Genomic DNA, 23,578 nt, shown 5'->3' on the forward strand with positions numbered 1-23,578 from the left:
ATTTCAGTACTAGTATCATGTCACTTGTTGTTGATGCTAGAGTCAAAGACCCAAATTACATTTAAGTAAACAACCCATTTTAAAAGAGTGTAAATGCTAATAATCAAATTCCCTAAACTCCTTTAGAGATATTTAGTATGGTGCTATAAATGGTTCTCAAATCTCAGCCACCTCCATGTGCTGCACTTTTTTTTTTGCATTGGGTGTCCAGGGCTAGAATTGAAAACTCATGATGACTAAATAAAAATGGCCACATGAGGGAAGACACTGAAAAACTATTTCCTTTGTTTAGAACAAACACACAAAAAGAAAGTGCAGTTTGTAAATTTAGCATCTGAGGGTACAAATGAATAGGGTGTTAAGAGAAGAAAAAAGGCAGAAAGGAGGAACTTATAATTTTCACTTTATATTTAAAAAGTGTTCTCCCTGAGAGCCAAGTCACATGATTCTCTTTTTTACAGTAAAAATAAACCGGGTTGTCTTTCCGGGCACTGTAAACAAAGGCCAAAGAGTTTGCCTTAAATAGCAACAGATCATTTCTTGTTACAAAACTCTTCAACTCATATGGAGCAATAATCTCTATTTTGGTGTTTATAACATGGTCAAAAAGGAAGACTATAATTCATACGCACTCTTGTGTTGACAGTAAAGAAAAATAAAGGAAGGGGAGGCAAAACCACAGGGAATTTCTGTTGCTGCAAAAATGGTTGTCAAATCATTAGTACCATTTTCTCTCACAGGTCCACAAAAGACTTGGACTTATCAAATACATTTCACATTTTATCTATGGATAAATCATTGTGATTGTGCTCACTCACAAGACTGAGCAAATGTGTAATGCAGAGAAAAAAGGGCTTTCACTGATGGAAATACATGCTTGTGATACTGAGGGAAAACACAAGGAACAAGTTCAGGTGTTAGAGCAGAAGACAGTGGGTAATGTAGGCAAAGCTACAGCTCATCTCTGGCCTGCTTCATGACAAAGCTGTGCAGACTCTCCAAGTCCCGCCCTCCATTATGCTCCTCACCCTGCTTTCCTGCCCGGAACATCAGCAGAGTCGGGTATCCCTGCACCTAGCAGTGGCGAAATATTCAGAACTCGTAAGTGTTGGAGAGCGGAAATGAGTAATAACTCATCACTAGTGATTTTTTCATATAAACATCAATGAAAGACAAAATGCTAACAACAAATCACTAAAACAAATAAATGTATTACCAAGGAGACAGCCAAAATGTAGTCTGATATGCACCAAAATATATTTTGTAGCAGTGACTAAGTGAATTATTTGGTCACAGACCAAATATATTAGCTTTTTATATCTGAGCCAGAAGATTTTTATGGCTTTATATATTTAACAAAAACAATGAGTGACTCACTGAGAATCTGTTGCAGAGTGTTCTCTCAACAGTGCAGTCCACTTTAGCAATCTTCACATCAGTCAAGCCAGGAAACACTTTCTTAGACAGGTCCTCCCACACAGGAGCCAGGTTCTTACAGTGACCACACCTTCAACACAACCCCACAAGCATCAGAATCCTGGGGGTGATTAAGGAAGATCTGTCTTCAGGGATAGACTGCTCCTTTTACCAGGAACTAAGGAAGTACTTGAGACGATTGCATTCACTGATAGTGGAATGGATTCTTTTGTGTGGGACTGTGTGCATGTTTGTATTCAGAAGTGTATATATCAGGATTTTATAACAAATGTCCTACACACCAGCTTTTACTTGAAGCCATCAAATGTCTGAAATTTAAATACAAATGGCATATAGCTGGCCAATCAGCACACTAAACAGATGGGAAAAGATTTTATGTAGTTTTCCTACATTTCATGTAAGACCAATGAATAAATACATAAAGGGATTACTGCATCAAACATCATGAAAAAGAAATCTTTTGTCTAAAATGCTCTTTGCAGAACAAGCTTGTGAACAAGTTAAATATAGTGAGAGAAATGGTGACACTTCCTTTAATACTGTTTGCAAAGTCTGAGCAAAATATGATTAAAAAAAAATAATAAATCAAGAAGCACTTACCATGGAGCATAAAACTTGATGAAGGAGATACCTTTGGCAACAACTTCATCAAAGTTGCTTTCATTAAGGACTACAACACTAGACTGAAAGGCAAAGGAAAAGTTAAAAAGGTAAAAAAACATAACTGCATCTGTGTTAGCCTAAAATATAAAAGTGTTCAGTCGCCTGGCAATTCCTTCAGTCACTGGTCTATAAAAAGTATGAAAAAAGGATAAAAAGTCTATGAAAATGGTCAGATATGAATAACTGAAGGCTGCACACTGCATCTTTCAGCAGCCTGTCTTTCAACAGCCTGACATACACACACACACACACACACACACACACACACACACACACACACACACACATATATATATATATATATATATATATATATATATATATATATATATATATATATATATATATATATATATATATATATATATATATAGTGTGTGTGTGCATATTGTATGTATGTATGTGTGCGTATATATATATATATATATATATATATATATATATATATATATATATATATATATATATATATATATACACACACACACACACACACACACACACACACACACACACACACACACACACACATACACACACATACACACACACACACTTTTTTCTGTCATAGGAACGCACATATTTGCATCAACAGGGGGAAATAGCTAGCCTGCCCATAATTGCTACTTCACTTCTGGGATCCAGATTCATGACTGCTGATGACAATCTCACAGTTTTAACATCTGCCCAAGCATTCATTCCCTCATCAAACCTCTTAGAAGCCAGATAATATTACAAACTATCCATAATCTCAAAAGGGAAATACTGCTTATGCAAAAACTAGGCTAAACTTCCACACTTAATGCTGGATTTTTTTCCTGGTCTGTCCTCCTATATGTAGTAATATCTACCATTTAGTACATATTTTGTACACACAGACATATTTTTTAAGATCATTGTTTCTCCTCAGTGCCCCCAGCCACTGCACAGATTTATTCAAATCCATCACCAGCATACCCAACGTAATGTAATTAAGCATTGATTAGCCAAACAAGGTAATAAATGATGACAATATCAGGTTGCCCCAAGGATGCCAAGAATGTTTAAGTGAACACATGGACAAATAAATTTACAATTTTCAGTAGTTATTTGTATTCACTCGGGTAAAAGTTTTTTTTTTTTTAAATATATGCTGCTTGCTACTTATTTGAACAGTTTTTAAGTATAATTTCAATTACTTTTCTAACACATCTAAAACCTCTGTACAGTACTGCATAAATAATAATATGCTTTGCATATATGTAACAACTAGGTTTATTCAATTGTGTGCATCTGTTAGGCATTCCTAGAGAGCTTAGCTTTCAGCCAAATAGTTGTGACAGTTTTTGTTAAAGCCTGTCAAGTATCTCTCACACAGACACACTACCTCTTCTTTAGCAGGCTCTTTGTTCTCTGGTATTTCATTAGTGCTTGCGTCTTCTGCAGCAGGCTGATCTTTGGAAGCAGCAGCTGCCAAGTGATTATCCACAAATTCCTTAAAGGCGTCCAGATCACGCTTTCCCCTGTACTGGTCCACCTGAAAATCAACAAAACGTGAAAGCGTTCATTGTTTGCTGCTTAACTACTTTAATTTTTGTTAAAACATTTTATTTGGCTTAACAAACCAAGCTATACACTGATGTGTCAAAAGTCATGGGAAAGCAGTATGTAAACTGATTATGAAATAATATTAATTCAGGGGATGTTAACCTGTCCAGCACGCTCATGGCAAACCAGTGTGAATCATTGGAGTCAAATATCCGCGGGGTAGACACCACAGAAGGCATTACCACCCACAATGGACAGCACAGTGGCCGCCTACAGGTGCTTAATGATCGGCGTCGTCTGCAGTTGTCAACAAGGCAACGTACAGGCTGGTGGTGGTTCCATACCGATGTGAGGTGTGTTATTATGGGATGGCTTGGATCCACTGGTCCACCTAAACACGTTACTGACCAGCTCTAACTAATCAGTTATTTGCTGACATAATTACAAAATTCCTCTTGTGAACAATGATAAGGCAGCATTTTATATTGACATGGTGCAGCTTTTTGTAGAGAAACCAATTGAGGGGTGAGAAAAAAAACAACCTTTTTTTCCATCTGCTTAAACAAACAGGTTTCTCTAATGTGATCTTACATAATTATTCCCTTTTATTCCTTTAGCATCATTAAAACAAAAGTGAGAGTTACATGTGCATCTTGTTTTTGGAATGACATTTCCATTTTAGATTATCCAAGCTAGCTTTTATAGTGGATCAGTCACATCTGGTTGATACCTGATCCGTTTAATAAAGTCAATATATGTGCCAATACTGATCCAGTGCATCTGTTTGATGTATGACTCATCTGAGGTGGAGTTACTCCAGTGCTAGACGGTGGGAGGGATTATTATTTTATATTCAATATTTGTTGTGATTGCTGTCCATCTTAGCGCTAGAGACTGGTTAACTGTACTGGCCATGTGTGAGGATTTAATGATTGGGGTAGAGGAACTGTAACCGAATTTGGCGTTAACTATCTGAAAAACAGAATTTGGAGGTTTTTTCTTTAAAAAGTGATGAAGATTTAAGAAGTAGTGATGGCTGCATGAAACTATTAAAAGGGGTTTCTCAGAGTGAGAAATGGTGAAACAGTAAATATACAAAAAATGATGCATCTTTTACCTTTTTTTAAGTAACACTGGTTTCCTTTAGTTCATTTAACTTAAAAATGAGTTAAATGTAAACAAATTATTATTCTGTTCACTTAATATAGCAAATTAATTGAACTAAAAAGTCAGGTTGTTTAAGTTTAAAAACTGCAGAATTTTTTTTATCCAACTCGCTAATGTTCTTGCAGCTCAAAGCAATCAGATCCTCAAGGCTATGTTTCAATATCCACTATAGTCTTCCCATAAGAACACTGGGAAAAGGAGGGGTCCAAACTCTCTATTAATACCCTTGTTTTCAAGAGAAACATTAGATGAGCATGTGTCTACAAACCTTTGGACATTTAGCATATGTGAGAATGGTGTAAACTTGTAACTTCTATTTAGCATGTAATTTGGATGCAGTGGGCTTTTGATGAAGTGAGAATTTGATGTTATTAAATATGCAACAGAAATTTTAAGAGGCTTATTTAGGCTGTGAGTTTTTTGTGATTTGTGACGTAAGGGGATTTGACAAAAACTTAATTTGGTTTTACTTTAAAGCTGCAAGGGTCTATAGGCATGATGGGAGACAAATACTACAAAGCTTGAAAGGGGCATCAAAAAGAGGATGCTGTGTAAATATGTGAAACTATTCACTGCTCTGCAGCATTTAGAGACCACTTTGCTGCTTATTTGGATGTGCTCACCTTCTCTCCATCAGTGAAGAAGAGCAGAGTAGGGTAGCCTCGCACCTGGTTCTCTGAACAGATTTCATAATGCTGAGTGCAGTCCAACTGTAACAAGTAAAAACAATGTAATAAACAAATAAAAAAAATGAATGTAGTTTGAAAAGATCTGCCTGTTGTTCACTTATGTAGCATGCACAACATTTTATAAATACCCACATTATTAGGAATACTATACTAATCCTGGGTAGGGTCTCCCATTGCTCTCAAAACTGCCTTAATTCATTGTGGCATGGATTTCTCAAGATGCTGAAAACATTCTCATGAGACTCTGGTCCACATGGATACAACTGCAACACAACCGCAATTCCTGCAGACTTTTCAGGTACATTTTCATGCTGAACATCTCTCATTTTACCACATCACAAAGATGTTCTGTTGGACTCGGACCCGTCGAGTATGAATGGCACTCAAGAACACTGAATTCATTGAGTCTGCATTTTTACATGCACTTAATAATCCAATCATAATCTGTGAAGTGCAGATATCCTATTACTCAAATGGTCATGCAAACAGCATACTGATAAGATAAGATTTCTTAGATCAGAGTAAAGTCTAGAACTCCGAATTAGAAAGCTGGATTTTAGCTTAGCAATCAGATTTCTCAGCACATATACACTCACCGACCACTTTCTTAGGTACTAATGCTAGTAAAAGGTTGGACCCCCTTTTGCCTTCAGAACTGCCTTAATTCTTTGTGGCATACTTTCAACAAGGTGTTGGAAACACTCATCAGAGATTTTGGTTGGTTATTATACTGTTGCCTTTCTATCACCTTGAACCAGTCTGCCCATTCTCCTCTGACCTCTCACATCAACAAGGCATTTTCGTCCACACAACTGCCACTCACTGGATATTTTCTCTTTTTTGGACTAGAGATGGTTGTGCATGAAAATCCCAGTAGATCAGCAGTTTCTGAAATACTCAGACCAGCCTGTCTGGCACCAACAACCATGCCACGTTCAAAGTCACTTAAATCATCTTTTTTACCCCCATTCTGATGCTCGGTTTGCACTTCAGCAAGTTGTCTTGACCACCTCTACACGCCTAAATGCACTGAGTTGCGGCCATGTGATTGGCTGATTAGCTATTTGTTAACAAGCAACTGAACAAGTGTACCTAATAAAGGGGCCGGTGAGTGTATACTCTTACTCAGATTTCTTTCTGATTTCTCAGTCTGTGCATGTGTGAAAACAGACCATGGTACAGCAAATAAGCAAGCAGCTTGTAGCACAGTACCAATGCATAAGTAACAAAACACTGAGTGACAAATTAGATGCTTGTCGAAATGAAAGACTGAACCATTCTTCATCTTTCATTCTTCATGCAGACCCCAGTGTGTTAGGATGGGTGAATACACCTCCCCCTCCCTCACACTCAGCACAGGTTGTCCACAAGGCTGTGTCCTCTCACCAATGCTCTACACCTACAACTGTACTCCAAAACATAGCTCCAAAACTTTCATTAAATCTGTGGATGATTCCACAATCATAGGTAATATCACCAACAATGATGAAGGACCGTACAGAAAGGAAGTCAAGCTGCTCACAGAGTGGTGTGCCGCCAACAACGTCTCATTCAACGTCAGCAAAACCAAAGAACTGATTGTTGACTTCAGGAGGGGAAGTAGAGAGCATGCACCACTGAGCATCGAGGGGGCGATGGTGGAAAGGGTGAACAGCTTCAAGTTTCCTGGTGTCTACATTCTCATACATCTCACCTGGTCACTCAACACATCCTACATCATCAGGAAAAGCCAACAACGCCTTCACTTCCTCAGAAGTCAACCTGCCACAACAGCTCCTCTGCAACTTCTACAGAGCCACAGTGGAGAGCATCTTGACCAGCTGCATCACCGCCTGGTACAGCAGCACCACTGCTGCTGAACGCAAGGCCCAGCAGAGGATGGTCAAAACTGCTCAACACATCACCGCAGCTGTGAGGGGAAAGCCATCAACATATCCTCGGACCCAACACATCACAGCCACCCCTTGCTCCATCTCTGCCATCCAGAAAGAGGTACCGGAACATCCAAGCCAGAACCACCAGGTTCAAGAACAGTTTCTATCCCTGAGCTGTCAAACTGGTTACACCGGCAACATCGACCTGAGCTTAACAACAACACTACAGTCTGTTACTGATCAGCCTGACCACCCAGCACACTACACACTGAGCTCCACTAGCTCAGAGGCCTGTATGCTGTACACTTCATCTCTGACTAAACCTTGTTTGTAGTATATTTATATATTTATACTGTAACTGTTCATTTAAGATGTTACCTTATTATGCTGCTACTCTCTACCTGCACTGTGCACTTTATATACAGATCACTGTTTACACCTCTTTTTGCACTAGTACCTCTGCGTTTACTGTACTGTAATTCACCATGCACATTTCTGTCTATATATCTGATACACTTGAATATCTGACTACGCACATACTGTCTATACGTCCAATATACCTGTTATAACCTATACCTATGCACATTTTGTCTACGTTCGATACTTGTACTTACTGACTGCACATTTTGTTTTGTCTTTAGACTGTTTGCTATTTATCTTTTATTACTGCACTGGAAAAGCAGCCCGATAGTGTTTTATTATACTGTACTACCCTGTATTGTATAATGACCAAGTTGAATTGAATTACTTGTTCATTTCAAATTATAATTTTTCTTGCTTTTTTTTCTTACAAATAAACAAAAAGCACTGCTCTTCAATTCACATGTGTAACTTACATATAATTACTTGTACTTTTTACCCACTCCCACAGCTAAGACTATCGCCTCTGCAAATTTTACAACCTGCACACTCGATGCAATTCCCTCAAAATTACTCAAAGAAGTACTGCCAGTTATTATGAACCCTGTTTTAACTATAGTAAACTCATCCCTTATCCTGAGCCATGTACCCAAAGCTTTTAAACTAGCAGTTATTAAACCAAAAAAAAAAAACTAATCTTGATAGCGTATTGTCTAATTACAGGCGCATTTCTAACATACAGTTTATATCTATGATCTTAGAAAAAGCTGTGGCCCAACAACTTAGTTCATATCTACATAAGAACCACATATATGAAAAATTCCAATCTGGATTCAGGCCATATCACAGCATTGAGACAGCTCTAGTTAAGATAACTAATGATCTTCTTGTTGCTTCTGATCAAGGCTATGTATCCCTGTTAGTGCTACTTGCCCTCAGCGCAGCTTTTGATACAATAAACCACAATATTCTCCTTAGAAAACATGGTTGGAATCACAGGGACAGCCCTATTGTGGCTCAAATCTTAGAACTTTATCAGTTCGTGAGTGTAAACAATTTATCTTCCAATTATTCAAAAGTAAGATTTGGAATTCCGCAAAGCTCTATTTTAGGACTATTATTATTTACACTATACATGTTACCGTTAGGCATAGCTATAAGTAACCATGGCATTAACTTTCATTGTTCTGCAGACGATACACAATTGTACATATCAGTCAAGCCTAATGACAAATACAGATTAAAGAAGATAGAGGACTGTATAAACGATGTGAAATGCTGGATGTTACATAATTTTCTCCTACTAAACAGTAACAAAACAGAGGTTCTCCTTCTGGGTCCAAAATTGGCAAGAAATAAATGATCAGATTTAATTTTAAATCTCACTGACTTTCCAGTTACACCTGGTTCAGCAGCAAAAAATCTTGGCATCATAATTGATTCAGCTTTATCATTCGATGAACACATAAGTAGCATCACTAGGACAGCTTTTTTAAATCTTCACAACATCGCCAAGATAAGGACTGCCTTATCCCTGTGTGACGCAGAAACACTAGTACATGCCTTTATTTCTTCAAGCCTAGACTATTGTAATGCACTACTGTCAGGATGCACTAGCAGGAATTTAAGCAAACTTCAACTAGTCCAAAATGCTGCAGCCAGGGTCCTCACTAAAACTAGAAAATTTGATAATATCAGTGCAGTTCTATCGATTATAAAATTCTTTTATTGACATATAAAGCCCTACATGGGCTTGCCCCCGAGTACCTGCAAGACCTTATTTCCTATTACGAGCAATCACGACTACTCAGATCACAGAGCGCTGGCTTTTTAATAGTTCCTAGATTTCATAAGGCTCCAGCTGGGGGAAGAGCCTTTTTTAATAAAGTCCCCAAACTCTGGAATGATCTTCCAGAAAATGTTTGGGACTCAGAGTCGGTCTCAATCTTAAAAACTAGGCTGAAAACTCACTTGTTGAGTTTAGCTTTTGGTAGTTAATTGTCCTACTTAGATAAAGGAGGCAGATCTAGGGGTTCATGGACACAGGGAATTTTAGTAAACTGAGATGCTGGTGCTGCTGTCCTGCTGCTTGCACACAGTCATTCAGGTTTGTGGACGGTGCTGCGGACGGATGCCAAACTGAGTGCTCTCGTGTCTGTGTGTCCTTCTGGTTCCCTCCTTTTACTTAAGCTGTTATTGTCAGATCTGCTGGAATCATTAGCCACACTCTGTAAATGTTCACATTCTCTGTTTTACATACACCAAAACAAAAGAAAACTAATTCCATCTCCCTGCCTTTTTCTGAGTAAACAACCACCCACCTGACTGGCCGGACAACGAAGGACGACTGACTGTCGAGCTGTTCTGCTACCTGCTTCAGACCAGCTGCCCATGCCGCAGCTACCGCCAACCGGACTAAGTTGCCTACCCTACATTGAAGAGTCCTAGCTATTAGTAATAATACTACTACTACTACTACTATTATGTAGTATAATACTACTACTACTACTATTATTATTACTACTACTACTACTATGAAATTGTGAGACTCCCATAATTTTATGAACCTGACCCCAGACTTCCCTTGAACGAGACACAACAGAATGACAAATGTTGCCCTGTTTTCCATACTGTTGTGCAAGGATGTCAAGGAAGAAATGGGGAGGACAAAGCTCTCTCTATTCCCACCCATTCTAAACTAGTTTCATCTTTGCACTAGTACTTAGAAAGTTTAGATTTCAAAAGAAAAATTATACAGCCTAACATCTGGTACCCTCCATTTTCCCCACATGGAACATATTTTACTTAATTTGTGACCTTTCCGTCTCCACAGAAACCTACTAAAACTCTGCAGCGTTAATATACTTCATATGGAATGGACAAAAGTAGCATCATTAATATATAATTAAACCGAGCGACTATCACCAAACTTATAGTGTTAATCTTTCCTCAGAGATAAGTTTCCCCATTAGCTTTAATTTTTCTCAAAATGAATCAAAGGTTCAGTTTTAAGATGTCATTTTATTTAATCCCTGCAGGAATCTACTTTAAAATTATACAGTAGTCCAAGAGAACACAACTAACCTCCCTCCTTCTCAGTGTGCTAGGCTTTGCTCTCAGTGTTAGTAGTATTGTGTGACTGGGTGAGTACCAACTTTAAGTGAAATTGGATATGACTAAACCGGGGAGAAAATATTGTGGAAAATGGGGAAAAAAAAGGGTTGGTTATAATAGCTGAGGCCAGAGATTCATGGGTAACCGTGAAGAGCAATGGAGAAAGAGAACACCCTGCCTCATTATACGTCAGTGGAAAAAAGTGACCTAAAACATTAGTTAAAATGCTGCCTTAGGTTCAGTATACAAGATTCTTATCCACACTTTGAAGGTGGCACCAAAAACATACTTTGATAATACTGCTGTCAGGAAGTCCTACTCAATGCAATCATATACTTTTTCAGCATCAGGCGATACAACTATGAGTGAAACATCCTCATCATCCTGGCTTTCATAAACAGGATGACCAGATCTCCTGTTTTGTTAGGAGCTATTCTAAAGTCTCAATAATTATTTATAATGACTAATATTCAATCTCCATCTACCCCTCTGTGTACTTTCCATATTTAAATGGATTTTCAATTCCACACTTGCATGACCTAATAAGGCAGCTGTTCCGATACTACATATTCTTAATTTTCTAGATAATGTATCTTAATACATTTAGGTGAAGTAACTTAAAAACAAAATCTAACCTGCTCTGTAGAGTCAGTTTAAATCATTTGTTCAAAAGTATTGTCTGTGTTAGCAGCCCTTAGGCTACACATGTGGCAGAGATCAATCTAGCATTGAGGGCCATCTTCTAACTTACATAGCGGCTATGAGACATGTGGGCACAGATTGCTTTGTGTAACATATATTACACACAAACTCTTTTACCCAAACTTTACCCACCTTGCCAACCTTGACCAAATCTGAGTGTTCAAAGGTTGTGGCAAGCTGTTCCCATGTTGGAGCCATAGCTTTGCAGTGGCCACACCACGGTGCAAAGAACTTCACAAAGTGAGATCCTGTAAATGGAGACAAAAAGTGTCAAAATCTAAGTAATCCAAGTTTTCTATTTATACGTTTCTGTTTGTTGCTGTTATTGAGTTTAATTCAATATTTTTTAATGATTTAAATGAGTTTAAAGAAAGTTTCTGATTCAAGATAACTACCACTAGTCATATTCAACAGTCTTAGAAAATATTCAAACATTTGTAAAGCTAACAGACTTTCTCTGTAAAAGAATGAAAGATGCAGCTGCACAACATTTGCCTAGCTTAGGAAGCGGTTCACTCTAAATCCTATACAGAGGTGTGTGTTGTAGTGGTGGTGCACCTCAGACAAAGAAACTGAAACTGTAAGATCTGAAACTAGAAAGAACCTAAATAGTAATCTTAGCCAAAGCAGAAAATATGAAGTATACCAGATACTGAACACCTGGTTTAGAGTATATTAACTAATAACGCCAAAATTATGTTTGTATGTGTTCATAAGGGACAATTTAACATTTTAGAGATTTTAACTCTTGTAGTGATGTCAACTTGAAACCTCCACTGTTTTTTCATTAAATGAAATGTAAAAAAATAAAAACCTGATACCTTTGGAAATATGTGCTTTAAAGTTGGAGGCAGTAAGCTCGTACATGCCATTTTTGGGCTCTGGAACCTTAGGGGGCTCAGGCTCAGTCTGTGGCTCCTGTGAGACAACAGAGAGGTCAGTTTTATTATTTCTGATAATGTTCACCTTTGCAGATTTTAGAGCAACTAACTGCTTAGCAACTTAGTCTTCTCTCTGATACACATTTTTTATTATTAATTAAAGGCCTGAAGCTTTATTCCAAAACAATGTACTAGTTACTGGCTACAAACAACCACAAATGCTGCAGGAAACATCTTGGTAGTTTTTCAAAAGGGTGTCAAGGAAATTATATCTCACTAGAGCAAAGTTATCACATATACCAAATACAAACACCAAATGCTGTTTCCATTGCATGTCTTTTTTTCAGTTGTTCCAGTATCTTAGAATGTAGAGAATGATTTTATTATGTGACCGGGGATAAAAAGAAATGCTTTATTTTTGGGCAGGGCTGGAGACCATCAAAATGGTTCCTTGTCTTACCTCAGGCTCTTCCTGCAAAGTTTTGAGCATCCAGGTCTCCAGAGATTGCAGGTCTCTTGGGCCCTGATATTTCACTGCCTCATGCTCAGGTTTAAACAGCTTCAGACTGCACAGAACACACACAAACACACACAAATCCCTTGTTACTATTGTGGTAAACTATTAAAGAGCCCATTCTTGTAATTCATTTTTCCTCCTGACATTTTGTGTGGTACCAAAAACAGTCATAATTCATTTTTACATCACCATATTGCAACCTCTCTTGTGCTCTTAAGTATTAAAAAGGCTGTTTTTGTTCTGCTGTCCTTTTAAGAGAGAGGCATGTAAATGCACTCTGTTTTGACTAGCTTCCCCATATTGCATCTCAAAAAGTAGTCTAGGCTGAAACACTGCTTACTTAACTTCAATGTGAATTTGTTGGGCTAACCTGCTGTCACTTGAATAAGTGGATACATTTTGAAGAGTTCGTTATCATGGCATCACAAAATGAATTCATATCAGACTGTTTTTGCAGTTTAGTTTACATATACAGATTGCATGGATTGGGGGAGCTTATGTTTTGTAACCTCAACCTCAGTGTTTACATAATACATCTTACTCTCATTTAAAACAAGTATAATCCATAAATGGGCCAATTAAAAGGTTTTGCTAAAATATTAGCATGCAAATTTGTGAAATGGTAATTTTTGACAGGTTTTCTACACCAGTGTACCAGTCCATACATCTCAAACATGAGAGTAAAATTACAGAGCTCGAAGTCGGACCACAAAATCCAAACAGGCAACTTTAGCCGTTACAGAAGTACCCTTTCATTCTACCTATGAACAAAACTGTTAGGATACATAAACATGTAAAATACAGCAAAGACAAAATGAAGAAAAAAAAAGCATGACTTTGATGAGGGCTGATGTAATAAACTGATGTTAAACATCACTCAGAATAACAAACAAAGTGGAGACTTTGGCCTTCCACTGCTGGCAAATGACATTCGCCTGACTGATCTTAACCACACCTTTGGACACCTGTGGACATTGGCAAGAAGAATAGTAATCTCAATTAATACAGTCACTGAAAATCTAGACTGTCTTATACGTTTTAAACGTCAACCTTTCAACAACAGCATTAGAACTTTAAAGCTTACGTGGGATATCCGCGGATTCCATGGTCACTGGAGCAAAACTTTGTGTCCTTAGTGCAGTCTACCTTTACGACATAGGCAGGGGGAGACTCCATACTGTTGTACTTATCTGCCAGCTCGTTCCACGTTCCTTGCAGCCTTTGGCAATGGCCACACCTATACAGGACACAGCAGAGGATATATGTCAAAGCATCTCCTGGGCACAAAATTGTAAGGAGACATGTAAAAGCACTGATTTAATTGACTTACTAAGAGAGCTCATACTTGGCTCATGATGCAGCTTTAGGTTGTAACTTAACGTTACTGGCCTAGCGTTAAGTTACAATAACGCTTAATCACCTCGGCTTTTGCGTTCACGTATACGCTGATTAATACATTATCTAAAATACATAACCTGCGTTATAGCGGTGCCTCGTCAGAATCAATATTAAGCGTCTCGGGCTGTCTTTACTTTATACAATTGTTTGCCACGTAAGCTGAAACTTGCTGAATGAACGGCTAGTCAGCCTCGACTGCTAACTTAGCTAATCCCCTACAACCGCATTTTTTAGTTTAGCGTTAAAGCTAACGCGGAGACTCAAGTATCGCATGTCTTTCCAAGCCCAAATAAAATACCTCACCTAATAAACGAGTTTAAACTTTTTAACAAAGCTTTAAAAACAAGACACCGCTAGCTAATACTTTAGCTTTTATCTAGGAGGCTTACATTAGCTTTCGTCAAGTAAGCTGCGCTATTTCAGTTTAGCTAACGTTAACTAGCTAGCTAGGCAGCTATCAAGCGCTTTTTTCCCCTGTATGAAGTACGGCAAACAAGGAGTAGCAACATGTGACATTTAGGCATAAGCACCGCAAACAAAGGCATTCGAAAAATGTAACGTTATAACCTACTCATGTTCGCTGGCTAGCCGAGCCACAACTAAGCTAAGCCTAGTTACTGCAAACTCTAAGCCGGGCAGCCGGCTACAGCTAGCAAAGTTGAAGATGCCTGTAACTTTACCAAGGGGCGAAGAACATCACGAAGTGTGGAGCAGTTGAAACTGCATTGTTGAACATTTCCACCGTGTAAGTGTGCTTTGCGTGCTCATCTTCCTCCGTCTCATTATCGCACAGTATTGTTCCAAAGAGTAATGCAGAATAAAGAAAACTTATTAAAACAGGGGACATTTTCAGCGCTGAGGTGGCCATGACACCATCAAGCTGCACCGTGGATGCTCTGTGAATGAAACCAGTTCACTTTCCTCGCTCTCCTTTAACGCAATAAGGATTTACTACGGTAGATATGTAAGCAAGTGCCTGCCTCTGAATCACAAGGTAACACGAACCGTGTGACTTAAAGATCTGTTGTACGGCGCGGACGTAGCATTGAACGCCCTCTAACTACCTATGGGAGATTGCATGTTTGGATGTTTCACTGCATTTTACCGCTGACGGCTTTCTGAACGTTTAGATGAGTAGAATATTGAAGTACGTGCCATGGTAATGTAAATAATTGTGCATGAAGTGTTTCTGCCTTATTTGTTACCCTTTGGGTTTGTTACATTATGGGTGACTAAATCATGTACGTGTTTTTTTGCATTTGTGTATTTGTGTTTGACAATGTATCGTGTATATATGTGGCCCTACAATACTGAACACGTAGGCATCAGAGTATAATTGTCATTTCATAATGTCTTACACAAACACATAATCCAAAAAATATTCTATGCAATACATTCACAGAAAAGTTTTTAATTCAGTTACTAAGTACAGCTTTTAAGGTAATGGTAAGGTAAAGTTTATTGTGGTAACGGAGGCCTTGCCTTTAGCTGCACTAAGACAACAGATTTAATTTAACTGCACAGCTAATTACCACTGATTTCATGAATGTGAAAAATTCTAGGCAGGTAAGTTTTTTTTCCCCTTCCATTTAAATGTGTTGTTGCATTTCAATTCGCCTTCAAATTCAAACTCATAGAATTCAGATTCTGAATTTACAACCTCAAAAGCTATTTTTAATTTACATAATCTATGTTGTTCTGACTTTGTGGACTGTAATGTGGTCTCATTGCTTATATTCAATGCTTTGACCTCTGCAGGATGTCCTGTAGAAATCTATCACCAGTCTGTTGAACAGCTTAGAGCCTTGACTCCTTCCACTCCTTCCCCAGTGGCAAACCCTTCTCTTTGTTTACACTATGATAAACATGAGACAAACATTTCTATGAGAGAAACAATAATACCTTCTCGTTTTATATTAAGTTCAAGGACAAAGGTAGTGATTAATTGTGACCTGCTATATGATCCTCTCCCTATGGGAAGACTCAGCTGGGAGCGGCCCACGCCAATGAGTCGTTATGGAAACAATCTGAGAAAGCCTTTCATCTGGAATGGATGGACGCAGTCATGATTGGTTGCCATGGCTATGTGTGTTGTATTGGGGTTTTATGGGCTTCTTCTGCTGGAAGCGTCAGTTAAGGCCAAGAAGCAGCAGAGGACCTGCTGGAATTATAACAGTGCTGCCTTACAGGGTCGAACACTAAATAGCAAGACCTTTTTTTTTTTTGAAAAAAACATTGTAAATCTAAACTCATACAAGCAGACATGCACTCAGACACATCAAAGAGCACATATATGGCTGCCTTCAGGCAACAAGGTTGGTGTTCACCTCTCTTTATTTTTTCCACCACATGCTGTTGAATTCTGGCCCTGTTCTCTTTTTCAGCACCTCCAGACTAGACCAACTCTGCTCCAGTGACAACATGTCAGGCTTGTGAGGTTCAGGAGTAAAACTAAATCCCCTCTGCTGCACTGAATCTCCAAGGGAACTGAGACAATCCTCCTCAGTAAGCTAATTTTGAGAAGAACATGTTGCTTTGGCAGTTCTCAGCAGACATGCTTAGCTTCTCTCATGCTCAGCTCCACTTAGAACCCCGTGTCAGGGCTGTTGCCAAGGACGATGGCCAGCCATCACCTTCAAAAAGCATGATCTCTCTTCCTGGGAAGGCCATTAGAGTAGAGGAAGTCCAGCAGAGATGAGAGAAGTTGAGTCATATGTAAGAGCTCCTTCAGTCAGAAGATCACTGACCATTAACGGGTCTGGTCCTAGAGAGAGAGAGCTAGGGAGTTAGACTGTGAAGTATATTAGTGCGCTGCTTTCCACAGGGACCTCAACACCACTTCCCTGGTCAGCTGCAGTCCAGCCTAAGAGTCTCTCTGGAAGAGATCAGAGGAAACCTTAATGACAAGAACAGTTGGCTGATATCAAGATTCTTTATGACTTTTTTTAGAAACATAGATTTGTGATTATTCAAATTTTCAGTTTTAGGTGAATACATAGTTTTACTACCAGTCAAAAAATTTGGACACACCTTCTCACAGAACAGTATCCATATTCATGAAGGATCTCGGAGTAGAAGTGCTGCTCTAGGATCTGTTTCTGTGAGTAAAATCAGATCAATTAGGAGAGGGATCAGATCAGATCTAGAGACCCTAGATCAGCACTTATATTTTGAGATCCTTCATGAATGGGTCTGGGTATTATTAGAGTGCTTGAAAAAGCACTCTATTGTTATCTCTCATACTTCTTCTTATTCTTCTTCTTCACTTTTCTGCGATTAATAGAGCCTGAACCACTTAATGTACAGACTGTTCAAACTACGTTTCAAAGGTCTCTGCGCTGTGATTTGTGCTATGTATTTTTGGAGTCGATTGGATTGGTAGTTTTTAATTAAAGTTTAAAAGTGAAAAAAACCTCCCATAAGAATGAATGGCGGAATGTTCAGAACTTAAAATTCTAACTGACATGTGATGTCACAGCAGGCCACTCAGTCTCACATACACAGCTGTCATGCAGGGAATCTGCTTTAAAATCCTTAAACTTTCCCTAGAGAAACTCCATTTCAGTTTTAATGGTAGAGAAAGATTTTCTCTGTGTTTAACTTGTCATAGGTCAGACATTTTCTTCTTAATACACATTACACCAAAATAATCCTCAAGGGGTCTTATCTCACACCATCTATCCGGTTAAGCGTTAGAGTAAACATTTCCCGAGTTATGACTGTTTGTTCAGAGGGTGCAAATCAGACTCAAACAAGGCGTCTCTGCTAAGAGCTGCATAATAACAGAGTGGCAGTTAATTTGAATGACTCCCCCCCCCCAACACATACAACTCACCCTCTCACACACGCCACACAGACACACACAAACATACACACACTTGCAGCTCTTTTCAAGCAATCTTTCAGTTCCTTCAGGAAATGCACATCTAGTTTACATATTATGCTTGTAAAATTCAAACTCGATAATTCCTTTTTTATTTGGTGCACTCACAACATTGTTAGCTAAACTAGTATGCTTTTGTCTAGTTCCAGTAGCTGCTCAGTTTAGGCTGCAGGCTCCGTAGTTGGCTATATTAGTGATGAGATGAGAAACTATCACTGTATTTTGTTACCTACACATACCATAATTCAGCTGGCGTAAGAATGTTCACTATTAACCAGCATATTGATGATATCATGCACTTAACTTTATTAAGAAAACAGCTGGTGCATCGGGCTACATTTTGTCTCATTAACTGTATGAGGTGTTTCACTCTGTCTCATTGCTGCATGTGTATAAAATTAAGCACCTAGCCATGCAGTCTGCTTTTACCAACACTTGTGAAAGAATGAGTCATTCTAAAGAGCTCACTGAATTTGAGCATGGTACTGTAATAGGATACAACACATCAGTTTGTGAAATTTCTTCCCTCCTAGATATTCCAGATCAACTGTGAGTGGTATTACTGAAAAGTTACAGAGTAGTACACTCTGCTTCTAACTTTATGGGAACAGTTTGGGGAGGGCCTTTTTTTGTTCCAGCATGACTGTTCCCCAGTGCATAAAGCAAAGTCTATAAAGGCATGATAGGGTGATTTGTTGTGGAATAACTTGGCTGGAGTATATCCAAACTAATGCCTATGAATTTAGAATGAGATGCTATAAAAGCTCATGTGGGTGTAATGTGTAGGTCTCCCAATACTTTTGTCCATATAGTGTTCATAGATAGATACTGCCCACTGACATTAACTTTTGGGAAACTCTGAGATCGTCCAATCTTTGATGCTGTTTGTGCACTGTAGCAGAGCACTTAAGCAAGCCTGCATTGCACTGAGGTTTGTTTTTATTTTTCCCTTAAAAAGAAATTACAGATGTTGTCACTTACTACTCTCATGGAAAATGACCCTGCTTGGCTGAAGGCAGTGGGACTGCGCCAGGCAGAGGGGGCCAAGTCTCCAAACAGATGCACAGTGTTTTTCTTAGAGATGATTTGTTCTGTGCCATTTTGATGACGGTCCAACCATAATGGCCCTCCACTGCACACTGCAGGTTCAATGATGGAGAATGCATCTGTAAAGCCAGCAGCAGGTGTATATGCAGTTGTTCTGTTTTGTTTTTGTTTTTTGTGGTGAGCTTAGAATACAATAGTTTGAGCATTATTGGATTTATGTTTAGGGAATATGCTGAAGTGCAAGTGTGTTAGAAGGACATTTCAGTGCCAAGAATGTTCCTTCTGGTTCCTTTGATAGTGGTTTGATGTGAAATGTTTCTTTAGAGTGGTGGTGGTAGGAACCAGAAGTTACAATATCTACAATGAAAATACAGTCATTTTACAGTAATTTCTTCTAATAACTTTCTGTGAAGTAGTTTTTAGAGGCATAAAAGTCTTTATACATCTAGTTCCTGTCATAGACAATTTCACCTTAAACCACTCTGAATCTCTTTGTTTATATCTTAAGGATATAATTATGTGAAAATTTTGGAAAATTGGTGGATAATGTTGACTCAAAGGTACAACAGTGGTTTTAAGGTCCAGTTGTGCACTTCAAGTAGGGTTTTCCTGGTGAAAAGTACCTTTTCATAACTTAATGTTAAAACAGATCAGTAAATTAAAAAACATAGAGATGAGACAGGCTGTGTAGAGTCAATACATTAGAAAATATAATTTCAATGAATTATGGTAGAATTAAGTTCCCTGACTAAAGCTTTTGAAATACCCTAGTAAAAGGATAGTTTAGCACCTTTGTTTCTGAGAGTGTAGCTCACAACTGAAGACACAAGCTCACATAAACAAACATTACTCACTGCTACATTCTAAATGTGTTATAGCAAAAAACAGAAGTTAAAGGTTGTTTTTGCAATGTTTTGCAATGTGTCTCGATAAATGCATTTATTGTTTATTTATTTGCATTTTTCTTTATTTCATTATTTTTTGTAATGTAAACATGATTGTGAAGCATAACAGCTGTGAAAAATGTTCTGCTCAAGTAATTGAAGTCAGTTGATTATATAATAGCTGGGTCATCCATAAGGGCGTATGTGCATTCAGGAATGAATCCAGTCTTTGTGCATGAATATTAATTCACAGACAATGTAAACAGATAAGCAGTGTACGTCCATGATCAGTAGTATTTTGCACTGAGGAAGCCAGTTTAGCAATAGTTTTCTGCGTATGCTAGTGCTTGTGGAGCCTCTTGCCTCCAATGAGTGTCCATGGGACAGCCTAGCCATGGCTCACTATTCTCAGGGTCACCACAGAGGCCATTAAGTGGCTGGACTGGTGGAATAATGTGTTTGTGTTGGCCAGAGGGCAGCAGCAGGTGCAGGCAGTCTCAGCTCCAGTCCGGCTCATTCTTCAGCTTTGATCTCCCAGCCAGAGAGGCCCTGGCTCTTCTGCACTGGAGGATCCAAAACTACTTCAGCTCCAACACTGCATGGAGTGAGTGCTCTGACTGACTGACTGTTCAATACTGCAAGGTATATTGGATGCATCATAAGAATGGAGGGTCATATTAACATGTGCAATAGACTTTGAAATAAGTAAAGGTCTGGCAAAGCTATATGCAGAAAAATGAACATAAGGCAAACCAAGAAGTGCTAGCTGTTACATGAACTTCCAGAGCCTGATTTAATGACGTCTAAAGCATGTGTTGAAAATGGACAGTATAAGTATGTGCCAGCAATAAGGGTGTATATTTCCTACATACACACTATTGCTCCAGTTAGAATATTGTTTCTTGCAAATGTATAATCATTGTCCACTTTATTAGAAACATACTTTGTAGGCCCACATCACTAATTTTCAGTTGGCAGATGTGAGTAGAGTAGCCTAAACCTATATTCAGGTAAAAGTAATGAATTAAGTAGAACTAAAGAGACCTGTTCCAAAAGTAATACTTATAAATAATATAATAAATACTTAAGCACTGAATAACTTAAAATAACTGCAGCTGAATATCTTGATACATTGAATATCTCTCAGCCTAGGAATTGTAGTTTGTTAGGCATTATCTTTCTTGTTTGGGATCCTTCACAACACAGGGGCTGAACCAACAGAACAGAATGAAATTATATGGAAAAAAGGAATTAGTAATTCAATGTAAATGACTAAAACATAAAATAATACACAATAGCTTCCTTTGCTCACTAATATGCTTAAATAGTAATAAAAGAAATATTGTTTGAAAATTATGAAAAAAGCACATCCGAAAAATGGTACTTGAGTACATGTAATTAAGTAAATGTAATTAATTACTACCTGCTTCTGACAGTTCGGAGACTTTACCTATTGGACACCTCTAATACTGTGCAAACAGATAGAGAACCCTTCATTTTAATTTTCAGTCAAAACGGCCATCAAAAGTTATGCATTTTTCAGCAGAATAAAAAACAAGAAACCTATATTTAATAGATATTATACAGAAACCTCAACAACTAAAAGTAATACCAAGTATTTCATATTTTAGTATTTAGTACCCATTACAAGCTCCCATTCTTTTTGAGAGACCTGAATCTTTTTCCACACCTCCAAAATGTTCAGTCTTAGAGGTTGATTGCATTATCTGTATCTTGCAATGCAAGTAATTCCACATTCATTTAAGCTGAGGTCTGGACTCTGGGGTGGTCATTCCATTGTTCTGAAAACACTAGCAGCTTCTTTGCTTGATTTTCATTTTTTTAATTTGTTTAGTACAGCCCCATTTCCAAAAAAGTTGGGACGCTGTGCAAAATGTAAATACAAACAAAGTATAATGATGTGCAGATTATTTAAACCCTATATTTACTTGAAAATAGCACAAAGTCAACAAATCAAATGTTGAAACTGAGAAATTTCATTGTTTTTTTTTAAAACAATATGCCCATTCTGAATTTGATGCCAACAACACATTCCAAAAAAGTTGGGATGGGGCAACAAATGGCTGGTAAAGTAGTGTAATGCAAAAAAAAAAACCTGGTGGTTCATTGGCAACAGGTCAGTAACATGATTGTGTATAAAAAAGGATCCCAGTCCAAGAGACCACAATTGGCCTTGCTCTCTCCAGGTGGGTAGGATGGCCCCGCTTCTCCTCCCATCACTCAACACGGTGCTAGTCAGCGCAGGTGTCTGTTAGCTGACGTAACAGATCTGGCGGTTGGCGTGTTCGGCTGTCCTGTGACATTGCGTGAGCGGCAGTTTGAAAAGAAGCAGTGGCTGGTTTCACAGGTCTTGGAGGAAGCCTGTGCTAGCCTTCACCCTCCTAGCATTGGTAGCATTGTGTGACTGGGGGAGTCCTAACTTGCGGGTGAAATTGGAAACTACTAAATTGGGGAGAAAATCTGGTAAAAAAAAAAAAAAAGCATCCCAGAGAGCCTGAATCTATCAGAAGTAAAGATGGGGGTGTTTACCACTCTGTGAAAGACTGTCCAATCAAATAATGCAACAATTCTTAAAATAACAAAGAACTTTTGCTTTACTTTGTCTGCAGTGCTTAATAACATTAAAAGATGCAGAGAATCTGGAGAAATCTCTGTATGCAAGGGACAAGGCAAAAAAAAAAACAACAATATTTGCTGGCCGTGATCTTTGGGCCCTTAGATGGCACTATATTAAAAACAGACATGATTCTGTAGTGGAAATCACTGCATGGACTCAGAAGCACTACTGAAAACCACTGACTATGAACACAGTTTGTCACTGCATCCTGCAACATTTGTGTTTAAGAGTTTTAATGCAAGTTAAAACTCTTAAACGCAAAGAAGAAAGTATATAGAAGCAGGATCCAGAAAAAGCACCACCTTCTCTGGGCCCTAGCTCATTTAAAATAGACTGAGCAGAAGTGAAGAAGTGTCCTATGATCTTTTTAGAAATCATGGACAGGGTGTCCTCCAGGCTAAAGACCTCTCAGCTTGTTATAAGTGCACAGTTCAAAAGCCAGTATTCATGATGGTATCGGGGTGCATTAGTGCACATGGCATGGGTGAGCTGCACATCTGTGTTTAATTTTAAATAATACATAAATGTTTTGGCAACATGTGCTGCCATTTAGACAACGTCTTTCTCAAGGAAGACGTTGTCTCTTATTTCAGCAAGACAATGTCAAACCACAGTCTGCATGTATTACAACAGCATTGCTCTGTATTAAGAGTCCAGGTGCTAAACTGACCTGTCTGCTGTCCAGACCTGTCACCGCTGATGACATTTGGCATATTATGAAATGAAAAATATGACAATGAGCCCCCAAACTATTGAACAGCTTATATCCTATATCAAATAGAAATGGAAAACATTTC

General features: G+C 38.4%; 1 protein-coding gene across 1 annotated transcript in view; it reads right to left on the reverse strand.

The window, feature by feature from the left end:
• txndc5 (thioredoxin domain containing 5) overlaps positions 1 to 15,335 on the reverse strand; it is a 15,732-nt gene extending 397 nt beyond the window's left edge. The window contains exons 1-10 of the mRNA XM_017696162.2: positions 15,010 to 15,335; positions 14,016 to 14,168; positions 12,875 to 12,980; positions 12,355 to 12,451; positions 11,666 to 11,781; positions 5,418 to 5,504; positions 3,467 to 3,616; positions 2,038 to 2,120; positions 1,378 to 1,507; positions 1 to 1,074 (exon numbers count right to left, since the gene is read on the reverse strand). The exon at positions 1 to 1,074 is cut by the window's left edge and continues 397 nt beyond it. Of these exons, the coding sequence (XP_017551651.1) occupies positions 952 to 1,074; positions 1,378 to 1,507; positions 2,038 to 2,120; positions 3,467 to 3,616; positions 5,418 to 5,504; positions 11,666 to 11,781; positions 12,355 to 12,451; positions 12,875 to 12,980; positions 14,016 to 14,168; positions 15,010 to 15,197 (1,233 nt within the window). The 5' untranslated portion in view covers positions 15,198 to 15,335 and the 3' untranslated portion in view covers positions 1 to 951. The remainder of the gene's footprint in view (positions 1,075 to 1,377; positions 1,508 to 2,037; positions 2,121 to 3,466; positions 3,617 to 5,417; positions 5,505 to 11,665; positions 11,782 to 12,354; positions 12,452 to 12,874; positions 12,981 to 14,015; positions 14,169 to 15,009) is intronic.
• Positions 15,336 to 23,578: the final 8,243 nt, after the last annotated feature.

The sequence above is a fragment of the Pygocentrus nattereri genome, chromosome 24 (genome assembly GCF_015220715.1).
Source record: "Pygocentrus nattereri isolate fPygNat1 chromosome 24, fPygNat1.pri, whole genome shotgun sequence".
NCBI classification, from domain to species: Eukaryota; Metazoa; Chordata; class Actinopteri; order Characiformes; family Serrasalmidae; genus Pygocentrus; species Pygocentrus nattereri.